The sequence below is a fragment of the Phoca vitulina genome, unplaced genomic scaffold, assembly GCF_004348235.1.
Source record: "Phoca vitulina isolate PV1807 unplaced genomic scaffold, GSC_HSeal_1.0 scaffold54, whole genome shotgun sequence".
Taxonomy (NCBI): Eukaryota; Metazoa; Chordata; class Mammalia; order Carnivora; family Phocidae; genus Phoca; species Phoca vitulina.
Window position 1 is genome coordinate 11,004,854 of NW_022589757.1, and position 25,118 is coordinate 11,029,971.

Here is a 25,118-nt window from a genome sequence, read left to right on the forward strand (position 1 = left end):
GTAAATAAAATTTCAAAATTAAAGGCGTACTTCTCCACTGCCAAATTACCTGTGGTAGAATTTCAAAATTTATACACTAAAATTCTACTTTTTGCAAAGTCCATTTGAGATTCTAATCTTATTAAAATGGCAGAGTGATTTTATAGAATATAATGTTATGCAGTGAGTGGTGTACTTTTATTAAAAAAGAGAAAAGGATGAAGATGGTTTACTGTTTGCAATCTTGTAGTGCCACTGAAAAAAATTTATGTTCAGAAATATTTCCAGTAGATATCTTTTATCTGGTTATTTTGTAATAGTCCTTATCTTTATTATAGGAACGTGGACCATCTTCACACCTGCCACCACCTCCAAAATTGCTTGCACAGCAGGTAAATCTTAAATGCTTCTTTGTGGTCTGTATGTATTATTTGATTTTATTTCTTTAATGGAAAGATTTCTGTATGTTTCTTATAACTTTTATGAAACAACTAGGGATATTACCTTGTTAGTTCTTTGCATTATCTTTCTCTTTTTTCTGCTCCTCTTCATTCTCAGTTGATAGGCATGCTCCTAATTTCACTAAGAAAATGAGAAGCAACTGTTTTTCCCATTTCAGTGCCCTTATTCTGACTTCTTCCTATCCTTGCTGCTAAGGGCAACCCTTCTTACTGTTCCCTTGCTCCCATCTTCTATCACTTATCGGTAATATTATCTCCCATCTTAAACTTTTTTAAAAATCAACCCTTCTTTAACTCTCACTACCCTCCATCCCCCTATAGTTTCCACCCTATTTCTCTGTTCTCCTTCATGGCAAAATTGTTTTAGTGAGCTATTTGCACTTACTGTCTTCACTTTCTCTCTCATTAACCCTTTACAGTTACACAAACATCACCACTATGCCTTTGAAACTATTATTATGAAGGTCAGTAATGGTTTCCATCTTGCCAAATTCAGTTCTATTCTCTTTATTTTACTTAATTTCAGTAGCGGTTGACATAGCTAATCTTTCCATCCTTCCTAAAAGACTTATTTTTTTTTACTTTTAAGACATCACACTTATTGTGTTCTCTTTCTTCAATTTGTGTTTTTTGTGGGCCTTTATGGGGGGGGAGCACGCGTGCACACACACACACACAGGAAGGGGGAGGGGCAGAGAGAGAGGGAACAAGAGAATCCCGAGCAGACTCCCCACTGAATGTGGAGCCCTACACGGGACTTGATCCCACAACCCTGAGATCATGACCTGAGCCGAAATCAAGAGTCAGACACTTAACTGACTAAGCCACCCAGGTGCCCCCCCTCGGTGTTAGAGGGTTAAGGGTTGTGTTCTTATTCCTTTTTCTGACTATATCCTTTCCCTGGAAGATCTCATAAATGTGCTTATGGTACTTAAGTATATATTATCTTTAGCCCTTAAAGTTCTACCCTATCTTCAAGAGTCATATATTTAGTGATCATAAGCATTTCCACTTGGATTTCTGATAGATATGTCCAAACCATAACAAGATCCCCCCCATACACATGTGACACACGTGGCTCTGCTTCTTCCCTTGTCTTCCCGTCTTATGTAATGGCATTATCATTTACCCATTTGCTCAAGGTAAAACCTAGAAGTCACTCATAACTCTTCCCTCTTTTTTATCATACATCCACCCTAATCTATCAGCAAATTATGTCACCCCTACCTTCGGAATATATTCCTATACTGAGTAATTGCCTACCACCCGTTATATTTCCCTTCAACTATCACAGTAGGTTCCTAATAGGTCTTATTTCCCACTCTTCCTCCGCTTACCTGCCACCTCCATCCTAAATTCTCCTATAGTAGATCAGTCTTGTCCTATTCAGGTCCTTCCAGTGGTCTTTAAGGTCTCTGTCTACTCTCCTCATTTTATCTAGTTTTCTTTTTGTTCTTGCCACACAAGCTTTATTGCCGCAAATAAAACATTTTATTTGCTGTTTCCTCTAACTAGAGGAATGTTTTCCAGAGATCCTTCTAATCAAATTCTTTGCTCAGGTGTTACCACTTTAGAGGCCTTCCCTAATTGCCCTACTGTGACAGGCATACACACCACAACCATCACCACCATCTCCACCAGTCGTTTTCCTTTTAACTACTGAATGCTCTTTATGGTATTTTTATATACATACAGGCTAAAACTAAACATGTGGACGAAAGTGGAAGAAAAAATCTTTAAACTTGGGTCAATAAAGATGGTCTTGGATAATTCACAAAAGGCGTGAATTAGAAAAAAAATCTGTCAGTTGGAGTTTTAAAAACATCTCTGAGGCAATGAAAAAATATGTACACAAAAAATATTACTAATCTGACCAGAACATGTACCAGAATATATATATATATTTTTTTTTTTTTAAGAAAGAATTTATTTATTTATTTTTAAAGATTTTATTTATTTATTTGTCAGAGAGAGAGCACAAGCAGGGGGAGCGGCGGGCAGAGGGAGAAGCAAGACTCCCTGCTGAGCAAGGAGCCCCATGCGGGGCTCGATCCCAGGACCCTGGTATCATCACCTGGGCCGAAGGCAGACACTTAATTGACCCACCCAGGCGTCCCTGGAATATATTTTTTAAAAGAAGTACAAACAGGGGTGCCTGGGTGGCTCAGTCGGTTAAGCGTCTGCCTTCAGCTCAGGTTGTGATCCCCAAAGTCCTGGGATTGAGTCTCGCCTTGGGCTCCCTGCTCTGCCTCTTTGTCTCTCATGAATGAATAAATAAAATCTTAGAGAAAAAAAAAAAAGAACAAACAAAAGACCCTTATAACTAATAATAAGACAAATAGTCCAACAAAATGATTTGAACATTCACTTCACAGAATGAGATATATAAATGGCCAGTAAGCACAAGAAAAGATGTTCAGTATTTTAAACACCAGGGAAATGCAAGTTCAAACCACAGTGAGATTTTGTTACACGTCCAAAATTTAAAGGGCTGGTGACACCAAATATGGTGGGGGTATAAAGCAGCTAGCACCCTCATAAATTACTGGTGGGTCTGTAAAACCTTGTAACCACTTTGGAAAACAGTTTGGCAGTGTCTTAATAAAGTGAAAAATACACTTACCACATGACTCGGCATTCCACTCCTAAGTATTTATCCAAGAGAAATGAAAACACATGCATTTACAGAAAGACTTAGGCATGAATGTCCATAACTGTTTATTCATGGTTAAAAAACTAGCAGCAGTCCACGTGTCCATCCACAAGTGAAACGATGTGCCTATGATGGAATACTACTGTTCAGCAGTAGAATGGAACAAATGATGGATGGCCACCTCCAAACTATTATCCTGAGCACGAGAAGCCAGATACAAAAGAAAATATAACTTGATGTATCCATATATATGAAACTAGGAAAGGTAAAACTACTCTCTATTGCCAGAAGCAGACCAGTGGTTGTTTGGGGTTAGGGGTGCTGGCAGATAAAGTGGTTTGCCTAAGACAGCACCGTTAGTAAATGGTAGAGTCTGGATCATATATATATATTTTTTGTATTTAGTCCAGTGTTTTCATCATACCATTATTTTCTCATTTGTAAGGATTCTGACTGGTTTTATGGCTTTTTTTTTTTTTTTTAAGATTTTATTTATTTATTTGACAGAGAGAGAGACAGCGAGAGAGGGAATACAAGCAGGGGGAGTGGGAGAGGGAGAAGCAGGATTCCCGCAGAGCAGGGAGCCCAATGTGGGACTCGATCCCAGGACCCTGGGATCATGACCTGAGCCGAAGGCAGACGCTTAACAACTGAGCCACCCAGGCGCCCTGGTTATATGGCTTTTGAGATTTCTTCACCCTCCTAGCTATTAAAATCAGTATTTTTAAAAGTTCTTTTTAGTTCCTTAACATTTCAGCCCTTCAGGTGCTCTCTTTATTCTGCTTGTTTTGCGTAGTTGCTGGCAGTGATTGTAGTTGTTTTAGAACATATCAATTAAAAAGTAGGTCATTAAAACTCAGTCTCTCAAGTGATATCCCACATTCCACTGTGGGTTCTAAGCATGCATTTCTGGATCTTCCAGTTCACAGCTCAAGAACTCTGTCTATACAGGCTGATTTCTAGGAATTTCTCCTCCTTGGAAGTGTCGGCAGTAGTAGTGTCTCCAACTTCTTCACTTAGCAGCTCTGGCTGGCTGTTTTTTCCCTGTAACTGCACCTGTGTCTTCTCAGGGCTCACATGACACTGTTCTGCATCTTTATGGACTTTTCTCCCTCTTTAGGCATTCCATCTCTGAGAGTTGCAGCTCCAAAAAGCACTCACATTCTAAATTTCCTTCATGTCTACATTTAGATTTTGAAATTCATGTTGTGACAGCTTCTAATTTCATTCAACAAATTTCTGTATGTGTGGTAATGTCTGCCACAATAAATAGGTATATGGCCTAGATTAATTGTTCTGGTCTTAGTTTGGGGAATTATCTAAATTTAGTATTTTCCCCATGTTGGTACTTGTTTGTATTTTAATATGTATGTTTTATCAGAAACATTTGTGACGTTTTGTGGAGTTTTTCCTTCCCTCTTCATGTCTCTGATTTGGCTAAGATCAAGTGTGGAAATAGATTTGTCATATTCACCTGATAATTTATCATAATGTTTCAGCATCCTCCTCCAGACCGGCAGGCAGTACCTGGAAGACCAGGCCCTTTCCCCCCGAAGCAGCAAGTACCAGATGAAGATGAAATATGGAAGCAAAGAAGAAGACAGCAGTCAGAACTTTCTGCAGCAGTGGAACGAGCTCGGAAACGGCGTGAAGAGGAAGAGCGAAGAATGGAAGAACAAAGGAAGGCAGCATGTGCAGAGAAACTGAAACGATTGGATGAAAAGCTTGGCATTGTGGACAAACAACCCTCTCCAGAGGAGATTAGAGAAAGGGAGCGAGAAAAAGAACGGGAGCGTGAGAAAGAACTTGAAAGAGAACAAGAACGGGAGCGAGAGAAGGAGAGGGAAAAAGAAAGGGAGAGGCAACAGGAGAAGGAGAAAGAACTGGAGAGAGAGCAGGAAAAACAGAGAGAACTGGAAAAGGAAAGAAAGCAAGAAAAAGAGAAGGAACTAGAACGACAGCAGGAAAAGGAAAAAGAACTGCAAAAGATCAAGGAACAGGAAAAGGAATGTGAGTTGGAGAAGAAAGAAAGGGAAAAAGTGGAGGAAAAAATTGAACACAAAGAACCTACTTTAGAGCCTATGGTAGAAAAACCAGAAAGTGAAACCAACTGTAATAAAGGTATGAGAGTCTTGTTTGTTCTTATTTAAGAGGCTTCATAGTACTTCTGGTGTGGATGTTTGTGTATTTTTAATATATGTATGTATGTAATCCAGATAAAAATGATTGAGGTGGTTTGTTTGTTTGTTTTTAAAGATTGATTTTATTTATTTATTTAGAGAGAGAGCGTGGGTGTGCACATTTGTTAGCAGGGGGAGGGGCAGAGGGCGAGAGAATCTCAAGCAGAGCCCAACTCGGTGCTGGATCCCAGGACCCTGAGGTCGTGACCTGAGCCAAACTCAGGAGTCAGACGCTTAACCAGCTGAGCTACCCAGGCATTCCAATTGAGTTTTTTTTTAAATAGAAGCTGAATTTTATTGGATACTTTAATACGCTTTTTTCCGTAATTTTTTTATTATGGTGAAATATATGTAACATAAAATTTAGCATCTTAACCATTTTTAGTATACAGTTTAATGGTATTAAATACATTTATAATGTTGTGCAATTACCACCACCATCCATCTCCAGAACTCTTTCCATCTTGTAAAACTGAAACTCTACCTATTAAACAATAGTTCCCTATTCTCCCCTCTCCTCAGCCCCTGGCAACCACTGTTCTAATTTCTGTCTCTGATTTTGACTGTTCTCAGTGCCTCATACAGTATTTGTCTTTTTGTGACTGGCTTATTTCACTTAGTATATTATCTTCCAAGATTCTTCCATATTGTAGCATATTGCAGAATTTTCTTCCTTTTTAAGGCTAATAATCTATATCTAAAACCACATTTTGCTTATCTTTATCTGTTCATGGGCACTTGGATTGATTCCATATTTTACCTATTTTGAATAATGCTGCTGTGAATGTGAGTGTACAAATATTCATTTCTTTTGATTACATACTCAGAAATGGAATTGCTGCATCATATGGTAATTCTATTTTTGATTTTTTTGAGGAACCATCATACTGTTTTTCACAGCAGCTGTACCATTTTACATTCCCATGAACAATGCACAAGGGTTCTAATTTCTCCACATCCTCACCAACATCTGTTATTTTCTGAGGGTTTTTTTGATAGTAGGCTTCCTAATAAGTGTGAGGTGGTATCTCACTGTAGTTTTGATGTGCGCTTTGCCAATGATTAATGATGTTGAGTATTATCTTTTCATGTGTTTATTGGCCATTTGTGAATCTTTGGAGAAATGCCCAAGACCTTTGTCCATTTTTTAATCAGATTGTTGTTGAGTTTTAGGAGTTGGCTGTACATTCTAGATGTTAATCCCTTACCAGATATATGATCTGCCTCTCTTTAGATAGGTTGCCTTTTCACTCAGGATATTCTTTTCATGCACAAAACTTTAAAATTTTCATGAAATCCATCTATTTTTTGTTGCTTCTGGCTTTGGTGTCATGGCCAAATCTAATATAATGAAGCTTTTGTTCTGTTTTCCTTTAAGAGTTTTATAGGTTTATGTCTTACATTTACATCTTTGACCTATTTTGAGTTAAGTTTTGTACATTGTGTTAGGTAAGGGTCCAGCTTCATTCTTTTGCACGTGGATATTCAGTTTTCCCAATACCATTGTTGGAAAGACTGTTCTTTCCCCCATTAAATGATCTTAGCAGCCTCTTCTGAAATCATTCAACCATGTATGTGATGGTTTATTTTGGGGTCTTGATTCTATCCCGTTGCCCTGTCTGACTTTATGTTAGTGTCTTACTGTTTTTATTACTGCAGCTTTGTTGTATGCTTTTAAATCCGGATATGTGAGTCCTCCATCTTTGTTACTTTTTTTCATGATGGTTTTGGCTATTCTGGGTCCCCCTGAGAGTACATGTGAATTTTAGGATGTGTATTTCTATTTCTATTCTAGAACACCATTGAGATTTTGCTAGGGATTGCATAACTATAGGTTGCTTTTGGTAGTATTAATGTTATCAGTATTAAGTCTTGCAGTCTGTGAGCATGGGATGTGTTTCCATTTATTTATGTCTTCTTTAATTTATTTCAGCAATATTTTGTAGTTTTCATTGTAGAAGGCTTTCACCTCCTTGGTTAATTCTTAAGCATTTTAGGGGTACCTGGCTGGTTCAGTCGGGGGAGTGTGCAGCTCTTGATTTTATGAGTTCAAGTCACATGTTGGGTGTAGAGATTACTTAAATAAAAACCTAAAAAAAATTCTTAAGCATTTTGTTCTTTTTGATGCTGTTGTAAATGGAATTGTTTTCGTAATTTCCTTTTCAGATCATTCATTATTAGTATACTAGAGATGCAGGTAATGTGAGCCGATGGTATGATCTTATGTGTAGAAAACCCTAAATCTCAAGGGACCCAGAATAGCTAAAACCATCTTGAAATAAAGTAACAAAGCTGGAGGACTCACACATCTGGATTTAAAAACTTACTAGAAAGTTTATGTTTGTAGGAATTTCTTCATTTCATCTTGCTTATCCTATTTGTTGGTATATAGTTATTCATAATACTCTCATAATCCTTTTTATTTCTGTAGAATTGGTAGTAATGTCCCAATTTCTATTCTGATTTTAGTAGTTTGAGTCTTCTCTCTTTTTTTCTTAGTTGACCTGCCTAGTTAAAGGTTTGTCAATTTTGTTGATCTTTTCAAAGAATCCCCATTTATTTATTTATTTATTTATTTATTTATTTATTTTAAAAGATTTTATTTATTTATTTGACAGAGAGACACAGTGAGAGAGGGAACACAAGCAAGGGCAGAGGGAGAGGGAGAAGCAGGCTTCCCACCGAGCAGGGATCCCGATGCGGGGCTCGATCCCAGGACTCTGGGATCATGACCCAAGCCGAAGGCAGACTCCCAACAACTGAGCCACCCAGGTGCCCTCAAAGAATCCCCTTTTAGCTGCATTAATTTTTTTCTATTTTTCTATTCTCTATTTTGTGGATCTCTATGTTGATCTTTATTACCTTTCTTCTGGTAACCTTGGGTTTACTTTGTTCTTATTCTTTTCCCTTACATTGTAACACCAAAAAAAAAAAAATTTATAGTTATAAATTTGCCCCCTTTGCACCACTTTTGCTGCATCCTATAAATTTTGGTATGTTATGTTTTTGTTTTCATTGTTCTCAAGTATTTTCTAATTTCCCTTGCCATTTATTCTTTGATACCCTAGTTGATTAAGAGTGTTGTTTAATTTCCATGGAGTTGTGAATTTTCCTGTTTCACTTCTCTTTTTGATTTTTAACTTCATCCCACTGTGGTCAGAGAAAATAGTTCATATGAGATTTATCGTTTTAAATCAATTGACTGTTGATATTGTGACCTAACATACAGTCTGTCTTGGAAAATGTCCTACGTGCATATGAGAAGAATGTGATGGCTGTTGTTGGATAGAGTGTTCTGTAGGTCTGTTAGATCTAGTTGGTTTATTGTATTTAGTCCTTTGTTTCCTCACTTACCTTCTGTCTGGCTATTCTATCCATTATTCAGAGTAAGGTATTGAAGTGTCCAACTATAAATGTACAACAGTCTGTCCCTTCAACTCTCTCAGTATTTTGCTTTATATATTTTGATGGTCTGTTATTAGACACATATATTAAATATGTGTAAGTATTTATAATGGCTATATCTTGCTGCATTGAACCTTTTATTAGTATATAATGTCCTTTGTCTTGTAAAACTTTCAATTCAAAGCCAGTCTTGTCTGGTATTAGCATAGCCACCTTGCTCTCTCGGTTACTATTGCTATGGAATATCTGTGTTCATCTTTTCATTTTCAGTCTGTTTGTGTCTCTGGATCTTAAGTAAGTTTCTTAGAGATAACATATAGTTGGATCATGTGTTTCCATTTAAATCCATTTAAAGTAAGTATTGATTAGAAGGGACTTATTTCTCACATTTTGGTATTTGGTTTTTATATGCTTTATATCCATTTTTGCCCCTCATTTCCTGCATTACTGTCTTTTGTGTTTAGTTGATTTTTTTGTATTGGAACATTTAAATTCCTTTCTCATTTCCTTTTGCTATATTCTGTAGCTACCTTCTTTGTTTTTACCATGGGGATTATATAAACATACAAAAGTTTTAACACTAAATTTATACCAGTTTAACTTTAATAATATACAAAGATTCATTCCTTTTCCTTTATCACTTCCATTTGTATTCCTTTTGGTTGTTGTCACAGAATTACATCTTTAACTTTGTATCCCCAGAAACAAACTAATAATTATTTTAAATGCATTAGTTTCTTTTTTTAAAATTCTTTATTATTTTAGATTTTATCTATTTGAGAGAGAATGAGAGAGAGAGAGCACGAGAGGGGGAGGGTCAGAGGGAGAAGCAGACTGCCCACTGAGCAGGGAGCCCGACACCGGATTTGATCCCGGGACTCCAGGATCATGACCTGAGCCAAAGGCAATCACCTAACCAACTGAGCCACCTAGGTTAGGTGCCCAGTGCAGTAGTTTCTTAAATTATGTGGAAAACAGTGTGGAGTTACAAGCCAAAATATAATGTTGTTAGCTTTTAGACTAATTGCTTTATGTAAAAAAAAAAAGTATTCATTTCATAAATCACATGGACAAACATAGAGTTACACATACTACTGCCTTTTATAATTGCCCATGTATTTGCCTTTATTGAGATCGTTATTTTGTCACGCAGTTTTGAATTACTGTGTGCTCACCTTTCATTTTACCCTACAGGACTCCCTTGAGCATTTGTTGGAGGGCAGGTCTAGTGGTAGTGAACTCTTTCATAGCTTTTATCTGGGAATATTTCAATTTCTCCCTCATTTTTGAAGAACAATTTTGCAAGATATAGGATTCTTGGTTGATAGTTTTTTTTTTTTTTCTTTTAATACTTTGAGATGCCTTCTAGCCTCCAATGTTTCTGATGAGAAATCTGATAGTTTTATTAAGAATCCCCTGTATGTGACTGACTTCTTGAAACTCCTTAGTGCTATCCTGCTGCTTTCAAGATTCACTCTTTGTCTTTTTAAAGTTTGATTATAATGTATCTCAATTTGGGACTCTTAGAATTGGGAGAGCTTCTTAGAAGTTATATTCATGCTTTCATCAAATTTGAGACGTTTTTGGCCATTATTTCTTCACATATTCTCTCTGCCCCTTTGTCTCTCTCCTGCTTCTAGACTCCTTCCCAGTGTGTATGTTTGGTCTGTTGATCTTGTCCTATAGGTGCCTTAAGCTCTGTTTATTTCTTGTTCTGTTCCTCAGACATAATAATTTCCATTGTCCTATCTTCAAGTTTGCGAATTCTTTCTTCTGCTTGCTCCAGTGTGGGTTTAAATGTGAGGGGGGTGGGGTGTGTGCCTGGGTGGCTCAGTTGGTTAGGTGTCCAACTCTTGGTTTCAGCTCAGGTCATGATCTCATGGCTCTGTGCTCAGTGGGGAATCTACGTGAGGATTCTCTCCCTCTGCCCCACCTGCCAGTCATGTGCGTGTGTGCATGCTGTCTATCATAAATAAATCTTTAAAAAAAATGTGAGGGGGGGTGCATAGCTGGTACTGTGCTAAGAGATCAATTGACTGATATTAACCACAGTTCATCATCCACGGGAGGCCTGCTTCTCCCTCTCCCACTCCCTCTGCTTGTGTTCCCTCTCTAGCTGTGTCTCTCTGTCAAATAAATAAATAAAATCTTCAAGATAAAAAGAATTTATAAGAAGCTTGGCTTGGTAATTGTGACAAATGACATTTTCTAGAACAAATATGGCTGTGGTTTTCGTCAGGATGAAAAATTGTTATTTAGTTAGTAAACAAGTATATAGTTCTTTCTGGTATCATTCTTGATACTCTTTACATAGAATAATTTTTGTGTTTGACGATAGCTGATGATCACTGTTGTCAGACTTTGATTCATTAGTTTTCTTTATAGATAGTAGTCTGCTGATCAAAAAGCAAACTATTAATGTTATATTTTACGTTTAGGCCATTTGTGTTTTCACATAAGTCCTAGTGAACCACAGGTAAATACTGACAGGATTAATAGTTATTGAAACAATGGGAAATAGGTAGTATTTGAAGTGTTTTATTATCATAAAGTATCAAATACAAATTTTTGCTTGGTAAAGTATTTGGACCTGTGATCTCTAGCTTAAGAACCTTTGAGGAAATCTAAGGTTTTGTTACTTTAATATTAACCTCATTGATGGCTACCAGTATTAGAGTACAGAACAGTTCTTTGGAGTGTTATGGATACTTTCTTCCTCATTAACCTTATTTATATATCAATCTAATAATTTCCTGCCAGTGCACACATCATGTATTTGATAAGTGTCATCAATGAATATCACTGTTTTTCTCCCTTTCTTTGACAGAGGATGATGCAGTTTTCACCAGACAAGACAGCAGTCGCAGTGAAAAAGAGACCACTCAAGTGGCACATGAAACAGAGCCAGAATTGGGGGCTCAGCCTCGGCCTGCTGTATTATCTGGTTATTTTAAACAGTTTCAGAAGTCTTTACCACCTCGATTTCAGCGACAGCAGGTAACAGTAAAACTTTTTATCATGTATGTGTGATCAACAAGGTTTCTTGTTCAGTAGTCTGAGAAGTAGTTTGACATGAAACCTAAAATACACAAAGCACAAAAATTTTCCCTGAAATTCTTTTCCTTTTTAATTAAAGGGTGTTGATAATGGGTTTTACCATAAACTTATGTCATTTTTTCCCCTCTGCCTCGTTTGTAGACACCGTCTTCCTTTCTAGGGTATTATTTCTGCAGTATAATTAATGAGTGAGTAATTTCTTAAGGCGAAATGTCATGACTTATTTTTTGTTCTTTTCACTTACCATCTCTCACTGTTCAATATCTTTTGAATTCTTTTCCCTGAAGGGTTCAAAAAAGCCTGTTCTTTTCTGATATGACTGATACTAATTTATCACGTGGAACAAAAAGCTCAGGGTGTGGGGTCCTGCTTTTCCAGGAGCAGATGAAGCAGCAGCAGTGGCAGCAGCAGCAGCAGCAAGGCGTGCTTCCACAGACGGTGCCGTCGCAGCCGTCCGGCAGTGCCGTCCCTCCTCCACCGCACAGACCTCTCTACCAGCCCATGCAGCCTCACCCTCAGCACTTGGCTTCTATGGGTTTTGATCCAAGGTGGCTCATGATGCAGTCGTACATGGATCCCCGAATGATGTCCAGTAGACCTGCTATGGATATTCCACCCATTCATCCTGGTGAGTTGGAACTGATGTTGTGTCATGGCTCACTGCAGTTGTGCAACCACCTGCCTCCCATTTTCACTCTGAATTCCTTTAAGGTGTATCATCTAGTAAGAACTTACGTAGGGTGCCTAGATAATTTTTTTTAAGATTTTATTTATTTATTTGAGAGAGAGAGAGAGTGTGTGTGCACAAGTGGGGAGCAGGGTTAGAGGGAAAGGGAGAAAGACAAGCAGACTCCCCACTCAGTGGGCAGCCCAATGCAGGGCTCCATCCTAGGACCCTGAGATCATGACCTGAGCTGAAGTTGGATGCTTAACTGACTGAGCCACCCAGGTGCCCCTAGATTTTTTATTTTTAAAGATTTTATTTATTTTAGACAGCGAGTGAGCACACATGAATGGGAGAGGGAGAGGGAGAGAGCATCTCAAGCAGATTTCTCAGCACAGAGTCTGACATGGGGCTCAGTCTCACGACCCTGAGATCAAGACCAAGAGTCAGACGCTTAACCGACTGTGCCACCCAGGCACCCCAGGGTGCCTAGATGATTTTTATTTAAAAGATTTATCTATTCGAGAGAGAGAGTGCACACGCAGGCTTGGGGAGGGACAGAGAGTGAGGGAGAGAGAATCTCAAGCAGACTCCCCACTGAGCAGGGGGCCCGATTCGGGGCTCAGTCTCACAATCCTGACGACATGACCTGAGCCGAAATTAAGGGTCAGACGCTTAACTGACTGAGCCACCTAGGTGCCTCCAGAGTGCGTAGATTTTTAATCCAAAAAATTATGTAACTTTCAGCACAGAGTAGTTAAATGCCAAACACTTTATCATACATGTAACAATACCAAAACACTAGTTTTTTTCTGTTTTGTAAATGTTTAAAAATTTTTTTAGTCTGAAAATATTTTCTGTTATCTGCTAAATAGTTTTCATTTTTTAAGTGTTTAAGCATTTAAATTTTGTCCATGTATTCTATATTCCAGCTTTTCAATTTTCTCTGCCAATACTTGGCGTTTTCACATAGGTTAGCTGAAAACAATTGCATTAGCAGTGTTGTATGGAATCACAATAAATCCAGATAATTCATTAACAAAATGGTATAGAGGAAAATTTAGGGGTGTTAAAAATATCAAGAATCATGTCTTAATTTTAAAATTTATACTGCAGTTTTAAAATTTAAGAGGCATAATTAATAGCATGGATCAACTAAACTACATTAATGGAATTATCTATAGGAAATATTTTCTCTGGAAATCTATCACTATTGGTGTAATCCTCATTATGTTTTTAACATGCATAGAAGCATCATACATGTTACTGATTTTTATAGGCATTGTATTTTTTTCCCTTAAAAATAGGCTGCTAGGAGGGCCTGGGTGGCTCAGTCGTTAAGCGTCTGCCTTCGGCTCAGGTCACGATCCCAGGGTCCTTTGATCGAGCCCTGCATCGGGCTCCCTGTGGAGCAGGGAGCTTGCTTCTCCCTCTCCCACTCCCCCTGCTTGTGTTCCCTCTCTCACTGTGTCTCTCTCAAATAAATGAATAAAATCTTAAATAAAAATTAAAAAAATAAAAATAGGCTGCTGTTGTGGTGTGCTTTGTTTGCTTCCTTAATTCTTAAATCTATTTTTTTTTTAAGATTTTATTTATTTGAGAGAGAGAGTACAAGCAGGGAGAGGGGAAGAGGGAGAAGCAGGCTCCCTGCTGAGCATGGAGCTTGATGTGGGGCTTGATCTGGGATCATGACTAGAGCCAAAGGCAGACGCTTAACTGACTGAGCCACCCAGGCGCCCCCTCTTAAATCTATTTAATAGCAACAGTAAAAATTGTATTCACAGAAAAACTTGTATAATTTTCATTGATCATTTCTTGAGTTCCTCACTTGGCAAAAAGTATTTCTTTAGCTCAAGTATAGAATTCCAAATAGTAATTAATAACCCAGATTCTTTATGTGTATCATGATTGTTTTTCCCATCTTTTTCTGACCTTTTGTATAGGAATGATTCCTCCTAAGCCATTAATGAGAAGAGAACAGATGGAAGGATCACCAAATAGTTCTGAGTCATTTGAGCATATAGCACGATCTACAAGAGATCATGCAATTTCCCTCTCTGAACCTCGTGTAATGTGGGGGTCAGATCCCTATCCCCACACAGAGCCTCAGCAGGCCACTACTCCCAAGGCAACAGAAGAACCTGAGGATGCAAGGTAATTATAAAAATTATGAATACAAATTGAATATTGTGGTAAAATGAAAACTATAGTGTCCCTGAAGATCATTCTGACTTAGGACTGAGTGACAAATCTAGATTTCCTTCCATTTAGTTTATGTCATTTCATTTTTGGACATGCTTTCTTTTTATCTCATTCCTGTATTGATAGAGCATTTTGTCACCTAGTTCTTTTTTTTTTAAAGATTTTATTTATTTATTCATGAGAGACAGGGGGAGAGAGAGAGAGAGAGAGAGAGGCAGAGGCAGAGGGAGAAGCAGGCTTCCTGCTGAGCAGGGAGCCCAATGCAGGACTCGATCCCAGGACCCTGGGATCATGACCTGAGCCGAAAGCAGATGCTTAACCATCTGAGCCACCCAGGCGCCCTGTCACCTAGTTCTGTACACTGAATTAAATACTGCAATTCAGTGTTATATGTAAAATCGGCAGGTTTCTACTATTTGACATGTAGTCTAGCTTAAAGCATTGATATAATTTTTCCACTAATGAAAAATGGTAGACATTTGATTATCAGTACCTCGTGGAAGTCTTCTAATGCCAAGATAAAGGCAAATACTAATTTACAGAGATAATTCGAAGTCGCAGAAAATTGGTGATCTGTAGTAATTTATAACCATAAACTTAGAACTTCTGCCCTTTTAAGGAGTGTATTTTGTAATCCTGATTCATTGGGGAAGATAGATCTACTCTAGTGTACTCTTCGATTATGGGTGGGAATTATTAGTCTTGATGGATTAAAAATTCACATCAGCATGGCCTAAACTTCCTTTTATCTTAAGGAATGAATTTCATTTGTTTGTAATTGTAGGGAAAAAAACATAACGTGGCATCTACTGTCAACGAAATTTTGAGTGTTCAGTATAGTATTGTTAACTACAAGCATGGTGTTTTACAATACATTTCTAGAAATTTTTCATCTTGTATAACTGAAAGTTTATACCCACTGAGTAGCAAATAATTTCCCCATTCCTGCTAGTCCCTGGCAATCACCATTCTACTTTATGCTTGGATGAGTTCGATTACATTATACATATAAGTGGATTCCTACAGTATTTGTCCTGTGATTATTCATTTCACGTGGTATAATGTTCTCATCCATCTGGTAGCATATAACAGTATTTTCTTCTTTTTAATGTCTAAAAGGACATTCTATTTATGTATATACCACATTTTCTTCATCCATCTGTCAGTAGACACTGAGGGTTGTTTCCACCTCTCAGCTATTATGAATATTGCTGCACTAAACTTTTTAAGGAGACATAAAGATTAGGATCCTTTTTAAATGGTTTTTATGATTAGGATCCATTTGTGGTTTATAATTAAAGGGATTATTTTGCTGTACACTTGTGAGAAAGAGTTTGTCTTGGTAGTTATGCTTCTGAATTCTCATTTTTTTAGGCCTGAAGCCCCAGTGGATCAGGAACAGATTACTGCTGCTTATCCTATAGAACACAGTCAATTAGAGGTTCATCCAAAAGCAGACTTTGTCAGAGAATCAAGTGAGACAGAAGTACAAAAGTTTTTAAGCAGATCTGTGGAAGACATTAGACCTCACCATACTGACACAAACAATCAGTCTGCTTGTTTTGATGTACCTGATCAAAAAACTGTATCCACTCCTCAAGAAGAGCGGATGTCAGCTGGAGAAAGTCAGCCTGCCCGGAAAAGAAGTGTTTCCCATGGATCTAACCATACTCAAAAATCAGAGGAGCAAAGAAATGACCCATCTGCAGGCATTCCTAAAGTAACCAGCAGATGCATTGATTCAAAGGAACCAGTAGAAAGGACAGAGGAAAAACCAAAGAAGGATGGCTTTATACGATCTTCTGAGGGACCAAAACCTGAAAAACTGTATAAATCTAAATCGGAAACTCGTTGGGGCCCAAGGCCAAGCTCCAACAGAAGAGAAGAAGGTAATGATAGGCCTGTGAGAAGATCAGGTCCCATTAAAAAACCTATACTTAGGGATATGAAAGAGGAGCGAGAGCAGAGGAAGGAGAAGGAAGGGGAAAAGGGAGAAAAGGTCACCGAAAAAGTTATAAAACCTGAAAAGACAGAAAAGAAAGATCCTCTTGCTCCAGTCCCACCACCTGCAGCACCGGTTCAGCCACAGTCAGTCCCACCACCACCTCAACCAGAACTGGAGAAATTACCTTCAACGGAAACTTCAACTGTGGTTCAAAAGCCACCTCAAGATGCTGAGAAGCCCTTGGAACCTGTAAGTAGTGTTGAGGTAGAGCCTATGGCTAAAACTGTAAACCAGCAAACTGTCACAGTACCAGCAGTGAAAGAAGAAAAACAACCTGAGAAACTCAGTAGCAAAGATCTTGTTTTAGAGAGGCCTCGACCAGATTCAAGACCAGCAGTTAAAAAAGAATCCACTTTACCCCCTCGGACCTATTGGAAAGAAGCTAGAGATAGAGATTGGTTTCCAGATCAAGGATACAGAGGTCGAGGCCGGGGTGAATACTATTCCAGAGGCCGAAGCTATAGAGGTTCTTATGGAGGGCGTGGCCGGGGTGGGAGAGGGCACACTCGAGACTATCCTCAATATAGAGACAATAAGCCACGGACAGAGCATGTGTCCTCAGGACCTCTTCGACAGCGAGAAGAAAGTGAAACACGAAGTGAGAGCTCTGATTTTGAAGTTGTTCCCAAAAGAAGACGACAGCGAGGTTCAGAGACTGACACAGACAGTGAAATTCATGAAAGTGCAAGTGATAAGGATAGTTTAAGCAAAGGTAAACTTCCCAAAAGAGAGGAACGGTCTGAAAACAAAAAACCTATAAAGCCTCAGTCTTCTTTCAAGCCTGAAAATCACATCCGAATAGATAATAGACCTCTAGAAAAACCTTATGTGAGGGATGATGATAAATCTAAACCAGGCTTCCTTCCTAAAGGAGAGCCTACACGGCGAGGCAGAGGGGGAACATTCAGACGTGGTGGAAGGGATCCTGGAGGCCGACCATCGCGCCCTTCCACCTTACGAAGACCTGCCTATAGGGACAATCAGTGGAACCCAAGGCAAGCAGAAGCTCCTAAGCCAGACGATGGAGAGCCACCAAGAAGACATGAGCAATTTATTCCTATACCAGCAGATAAACGACCTCCAAAATTTGAGCGAAAATTTGACCCAGCTAGAGAGAGGCCCCGACGACAGCGTCCTACCCGACCACCAAGGCAAGATAAGCCTCCTCGATTTAGACGTCTCAGAGAGAGGGAGGCTGCTTCCAAAACCAACGAGGTGGCAGTGCCCACAAATGGCACCGTTAATAATGTGGTTCAAGAACCAGTTAACCCTTCTGGGGATATTTCTGGGAACAAGACACCAGACTTATCTAATCAGAACTCTTCAGATCAGGCAAATGAAGAATGGGAAACAGCTTCTGAAAGCAGTGATTTCAACGAGAGACGTGAAAGAGATGAAAAAAAAAATGCTGATTTGAATGCACAAGCGGTTACAAAGGCTGGAGAGAATGTTTTACCTCCAAAAAGGGAAATAGCAAAGAGAAGTTTTTCTAGCCAGAGGCCTGGTGTAGATCGCCAGAATCGGCGTGGCAACAGTGGTCCACCCAAATCCGGAAGGAATTTCTCAGGTCCTAGAAATGAAAGGAGAAGTGGTCCACCATCAAAAAGTGGGAAGCGAGGGTGAGTACTTTATTTTCAATATAATTGCATTTGTACTTGGAAGTTGAACTGAGCAAAGGAGCCAGTCTAGATAGGGGACCCAGACATTGTTTTCCCCTAAATTTTTTTGTCTGTTCTCAAAGTTAAGGGTGCTTGAACAAGAGAGGTTAATGGGTCTCAGGAGTCTTTGCCTCCTAAGTTACATTTTTCTAGAAATGTATATCTGTACATCTAGGGAGGGACCTGTACAGTGTCACAGTGTCTTCCTTTTGGTAAGTCTTTTTTTTTTTTTTTTTTTTTTGAAAGTCATCTTATTAATGGTGAGCAGCCCTCCTTTCTTTTTTGGTTTCTCTTTGCAAAACCCTGGTGCTCATAGGTGTCCTCTGGGACTTAAATGAATACGTTTTAACCATATGCTTTATCACTCTGTACTGGTTGCTAGGAAGTGAATGTTGAACCTTAAGAATGAATTATATCTTCCTCGTGAGTTGCAAACTACAGGAAATGATCCAGCTGGGTAGAGGCCCAGAACTGCCACCAAGGCCACCAGTAACATAAATACCGTTGGATTTATTTTAAAACAATTTTTCGAAACTGTGCTAAGTTTGGTCTGTTCTTTTAAATATTAAAATGTTGTTTATGGTAAATTATTAATTCCTTTATATTAGGAAAAATTACAGTAGCAGTATGCCTAGTTTTATTCATTCATTCTTTCATTCATTTATTTGCCTAGTTTTTAATAGGTTCTGGTACTTACTGCCTATGTAAACTCTGCTTCCTCGCCAGTAAAATGGGGAGAAAATAATCGTACTTCTAAAAACTGGTGAAGATTATGGATATATTTGTGAACTACATAACATATCTGGTATATAGTAAACAGCTATTATTATGGTGTGCCCCAGTTTTTGATCAAATTCCCGGGTTTGCAGCCTGAGCTGATAATTTATTCGGATAATATATTAATCTGCATTGGTTAGTTACAGTGTACTTAGCATTTCAGGTTACCACACCCATCAACAAAAATATTTTTGCTTTCTGATAACTTAGAAAAAAATTTAGGGAAATAATGTGACCAGTTGTGTTTCCTTAGTACTTTGTTAACACAGAATTTGAACCTCTCTTCCAAAGGCCAAAAGAATTAGGATAGCATGTGTAGTTACAATGTAGTTACTGACTGTAACTGAACTATGAGAGTTTTGAGTAGTAACACTCAAGGGAAATCTTGATCTGGTTTTTATGTAATGTAGATCTCAACAACTTAGCAAGACTTGTGCCATGTAGATGACAACTTTGAACCTGTGGAAATAGCAATTATTGGTTGTAATTAAAATGAGTCTTTTGAAAGAGTCCCATTTAGAAGAAATGATTTTATTCTTTAAATGTTTGAGCTCATGCTTTGTGTCAAGCACTTGGTAAGCTTTTATCTCAAGTGATACTATTGGCTAAGATGAAAGTGAATTTGTAAATGCATTTTCCATGGTATATTTTCATAAATTAAAAAAATCCAAGAATAAAATTTGATAGGAAACAAAAACTCTGGAAATACATTGGTTTGTGAAGTGAATTATTTCCATATTAAAAGTGGTTTTTTGTATGTTTACATTTATGTATCTGATTGATACACATAGTGTAAACAGAATGCTTTTTAAATTTTACATATGCTGCTCTGTTGTGGAAAAGATCCAGTAACAAATACTTTGGACTAGCTTGGATCACAGGAATTTTCTGCTCTAAACCATGTTGATTAGCTTATTTATACCATGATAGACAGACACAGTAAGAACCTCCAGGGCACAATTGGAATTTTGGAATTTAATTCCTGGAAAGAAAGTCCACCTCCTTTATTGGGAAACTCAATTTTAGTGAAGTTATACTCAGCAGAAGTCCCTAAAGCTTATTGGTTTTAGAGTCTTCTATCCCACTGCTATTTCTTCTTAGATTAAACTTCAGAAATTGCCAGTAATTTTTCTTTGGTTCTGTTATGTGGAGGTAGTAGTAACTTGAATTACTGTTTTGTAGGCCATTTGATGACCAGTCTGCAGGCACAGCTGTTGTTGATCCCATCAATGGCAGCTCTGCACACCACCAGGAAGGAACACCTAATGGTACAGGACAAAAGAACGCCAAAGATTCCACAGGGAAAAAAAGAGAAGACCCCAAATCAGGCCCTAAAAAACCCAAAGAAAAAGTAGATGCACTATCACAGTTCGATCTCAACAATTATGCAAGTATGTCTTATATTCCTTTTATGTATATATTATGTTACATTTGAGTCGATATTTTAATGAAGAAGTCATTAAAGAGGGAAGGAATTGGACCTGCAAGGTCTAGATAGAGGCTGATTATGAATCACCGATACAATGAACTAAAATAACACCAACTTTTAACCCAGCCCTGAATGCTTGATAAAGTTCTTGTTAAAGATAATCTACAGGGTTTCACTATTCTTCATAAAAAGGGAGAAAATTAACTACTCCACCTTGCCAAACAGGTGTAGGAAAGCATAGAAGACTAAGTGAGGATGCTTAGGTATATCTGTATGTATGCTTTATCTTCTATGAAAGAAATGTTAACCTTAGACTTAGACCTTTGATAAAATTGGTATCTAAGATATGGTAAATAGAGCATAATAGAGTGGGAGACAGTGTTGCTCTGGATAAATACTTTCAGAAAGCCATGAAGTAATAGGATATGAAATGTTAAGGATAACACATGCGATAAGAAAATATTTGTTGAAGAAGTTAACAAGGAATATCTATGAGAAGGCACTTACACATGTAAAAATGCACTGTTTGCCATTCATTCAGATAGACTTAAGCTGGAAATAGTGTGTAAAATTGAGATTCACTAAGGCCAGATCATATTAATGGGAAAGTTAGGTTAGGTACTACTATTCCAGTATTAAAAAATAAAGATGAGAATTTTCATCTTGTTAATGGTTATTTAAATATACAAAACTTGATTTGGGCCCAGGACCTTGGCATTATTATTTCTAGACCAGTCGTTCTCAGCATGTTGTCCCCGACCATCAGTATCACCTAGAAATTTGTAAGAAATTCAGAATCTTGGCCCCTACCTCAGACCTACTGAATCAGAAACCCTTGGAGCAGTCTGTGTTTTAACAAAATTGTCCAGGTGATTCTGATGCACACAAATAGTTGAGAACTATTGTTCTAGAATACCATTTTAGGATTCACATGGGAAAGAAATAATCTTAGCTTAATTGCATGTTTAAGAATTTTTAATTAGATTATGTAGAGCAGTGGTTCTCAACAGGAGTGATTTTGTACCCCAGGGAACATTGGGCAATCTCTGGAGACAGTTTTGATTGTCACAAGGTGGGGCTGGGTGCTACTGACGTATGTAGGTATAGGCCAGGGATGCTGCTAAACATCCTAGATGCACAGGATGGGCACCTCAAAATGCTGATAGTGCTGAAATTGGAAAGCCCTGATTTAGAGAACAGAGTAGACCCATAGGAAGCTTGGATGCCAACCTTAATGGTGGTCCATAAAGAAAGGAGAGTCTAAACCCCGCATTCCTAAAATGGCAAATGAAGATTACAAAAAGTCCACAAAACATGGCAGATTTGTCTTCCCAAATAACAGTTTACCAGTTTTCTTTCTTCAAAAGAACTTTTGGGATAGAAAATTCCCAAAGTATTGCATTATTGGATTAAGACATAAAAAGGTAAGAACTCCATTACAATTCTCAGTTGACAGTGGAAACCGAGCTATACATTTTAAAAACTCATTAAGAGTTACTCATCTTTAAGTTGTTTTCCTAATACTCGTTAAGTAATTTCTCTTTAGCCCAAAATGTTACAAAGCACCAGGTAAGAACAGGGTATTCAAAACGAACAGAAAGTATCATTCAAATTTCTATAAATGTTGCATATAGTTGGGTAAACTAACTTCAAAACATTCTAAAGAAGCTCTTTGGCAAACAAATTGGAATAATGGGTGATGGCATGGCTATGAAGAAAAGCTTTATACACACACACTTTTTAGTCAAAGTGGAAGACTGAGATGAACTTAGAAATATGAAGAGGTTTCTTTACCACTGTGAAGTAATGGAGTACATGGCATCCGTTGAAATGTTTGACCTTTCATTGAAATGAACATTGCTCCTTAAGACATATGCAGAACTATCATAGATAAATCAGAACCGATCAGGCTTTTGTTAGAAAAACAATAACACGGAGCACCTGGCTAGCTCAGTTGGTGGAGCGTGCAACTCTTGGGGTTTTCAGTTTGAGCTTCACACTGGGTGTAGAGGTCAATTAAATAAGTATTTTTAAAAAAAAAAAAACAGAATAACAGTAATAGGTTTTTAAAGAGTGGAAGCCAGGGGCGCCTGGGTGGCTCAGTCAGTTAAGCATCTGACTCTTGATTTTGGCTCAGATCATGATCTCAGGGTCCTGAGATTAAACCTCTCATGGGGCTCCGTACAGCGCAGCGTCTCTCTCCCTCTCCCTCCCCCTGCTCGCACACACACGTGCTCTTTCTCTCTCTCATAAATAAATAAAATCTTTTTTAAAAAGGAGTGGAGTGGAAGCCAGTTTTAGTATTTATGATTTGTTTTCCTGTCATTGTTTACATAAATGCACATTTTTAGCTATTCAGAGAGAATTGTTTTCAGGTGGATTCCCTATGAACCACTCCCTAATAATACTCTCTTGCCATCCCTCACAAGTTATCACCATCCTGAGTTATATGTATATGTATCATTCCCAAGCAAATAACTATTTTTATTGTGTGTCCCCCAATTAAAACATACATTATTTGCAAAATTAAAATAATTTATCTGAATTGCCTCACCCTTTTCTTATATTTATTTTGGAAACATTATACCTGCAACCACAAGTCGCATTGCCTGAACTATTTTAGTTCTGCTTTTAAATATTAAATTTAAGGGATCTAGATTTCTTACACTCATATTGGGATGTATGATTTTAAGAAGATAGCCTGAATAATTGTTAGTTGGAGGGTGAGTTGAAGATACATCTTGAGTTATTCATCAGCTAGGTTATTATGATGTATGTACATCTATGCCACTTTATGTTCCCATAGAACTTTCACATATATTTCTTTTTTTTTTTTTTTAACAACTACATATTATAGACAAATGATCTACATAGAATAGTCATTTAGAGTCATAAGACCAGCTTGGCTATTCACCAGCTCGCCTTTAGCATATCGGCTTCTCAGAGTTTATTTCATCCTTAAAAAGGGGAAATAATAGTAATATCCACCTCTTAGAATGGTTAGGTGCAAATGAAGTAAAGTGCTGTGTAGATCTTTATAGCACAATACAGATCTGAGGCTGGGAAAGTAGAGGTTAAGGAATTTGACTAAGAGAGTAGGATGATATTGAGTGGTGTTTTGTTTTATTTTTTGATACTGTTTTACAAGACATCACTGCTATATTAATGAAGAAAAAAAGATGTATATCATTCAGAGCACTTCAAAAAGTCAAAAGACTTTCTTTAAGCTTGTTTATGAAATCTTTTTATATGTCTATGCGTTCTTTTCAAATCTTACTAATAAATGGCCATTGTGTGGTATGGGAATTGGGTTATACTGTGAGTTATAAGAACTAGATTTTTGTCTTGTCTTTTTTTTTCTTTTTTTAATCATTACTGGACTAAACATTTCTATTTACCTTTTCAATTGAAAAAATATATATCGTTTTAAATCTTTTCCCATACCCATAGGTGTTGTTATAATTGACGACCATCCTGAAGTAACAGTAGTTGAAGACCCCCAGTCAAGTTTGAATGATGACGGTTTTACTGAGGTGGTTTCCAAAAAACAACAAAAACGTTTACAGGATGAAGAACGTCGAAAGAAGGAAGAACAAATCATACAGGTTTTAGTTTGTTGCTAGTTATTTGTTGCCCAAAATGTATTAACAAGTGGTTAAGGTTTCTATCTATAATGTCAAGGCTGCATTTATTCAAGTGTTCAGAATGACTTGATTTTCACAATTTTAAACTTTTTACCCAGAATTGAGGTAAATTTTAAAATAGAACATAGTCACTGTAGTAGCTCACTGTGTGCCTGAGAGTAGACCATCTTTACTTTAAATCAAGAAGATTTCATGTTTCAGTACTGGTCATCTTATTTATCCCATCTTACTTCATGGCAGAGGTAGAGTTAATTTTAAGTTACCTTGGAAATCTAATGAATACAGCCTCCATGATCTAATAAATTGCAGATTCTTCACCTATAAAGGTTTTGATTATAATCTAAATTAGTTCATTTAAACACACAAAATGAATCAAGATTAGTTATTCCGTTTAAATCAACCCAAACACCCATTTTGCTAAATGCGGACACAGGATAAAAATAAATAAGACACATTGATCATAGTGATAACAAGCTCGAATGGAGGAGAAGCCTCAAAACAAAGAAACACTGTAAAAATCTTACGTGAGGGGTAATATTAAGTTCAATCGAATATAGACCTTGGGACTAGATATTTTTAGAAGTCATTCATTGATTCATTTGTCTATTCATTTATTTTGGAAGGTAAAAATAGTGCATAAATCCTGTATAGCATAACACCCCAGCAACACCCACAGATTAATGTTTCTGTGGTAAACATGAGTGAAGTTGGTAAATAGCTTTTTGTCAGATTGGGTCAGATTTTGCTGCCAAATGAATTCATTGAAAAATTCCTTAATTTTTTGAATTTTAGAATTATGGAAGAGTGATTGTGGAACTAATTATCAAGAATGTATAATACATATATTTTTTCCCCCTTAGCATCTTTGCTTTTCATTATTTAAAATCTCCTTAGCAGCCTTGATGTTTTTGCTCTATTGAGTGCCTATTTTGAAAAGTAAAGGAGCTAAATTAGTAGATCTTGTCAGAGACTGTGTTCATGAACTGTACTTTCAGTTACATTAT

At 37.6% G+C, this 25,118-nt stretch overlaps 1 protein-coding gene across 9 annotated transcripts in view; it reads left to right on the forward strand.

The window, feature by feature from the left end:
* Positions 1-25,118, forward strand: part of PRRC2C (proline rich coiled-coil 2C) — an 88,626-nt gene that overhangs the window by 32,491 nt on the left and 31,017 nt on the right. For all 9 annotated transcript variants that reach the window (XM_032389492.1, XM_032389501.1, XM_032389497.1 and 6 more), the window contains exons 11-18: positions 318-371; positions 4,593-5,214; positions 11,506-11,675; positions 12,114-12,363; positions 14,343-14,553; positions 15,976-18,225; positions 20,224-20,432; positions 23,921-24,075. In XM_032389492.1, the coding sequence (XP_032245383.1) occupies positions 318-371; positions 4,593-5,214; positions 11,506-11,675; positions 12,114-12,363; positions 14,343-14,553; positions 15,976-18,225; positions 20,224-20,432; positions 23,921-24,075 (3,921 nt within the window). The remainder of the gene's footprint in view (positions 1-317; positions 372-4,592; positions 5,215-11,505; positions 11,676-12,113; positions 12,364-14,342; positions 14,554-15,975; positions 18,226-20,223; positions 20,433-23,920; positions 24,076-25,118) is intronic.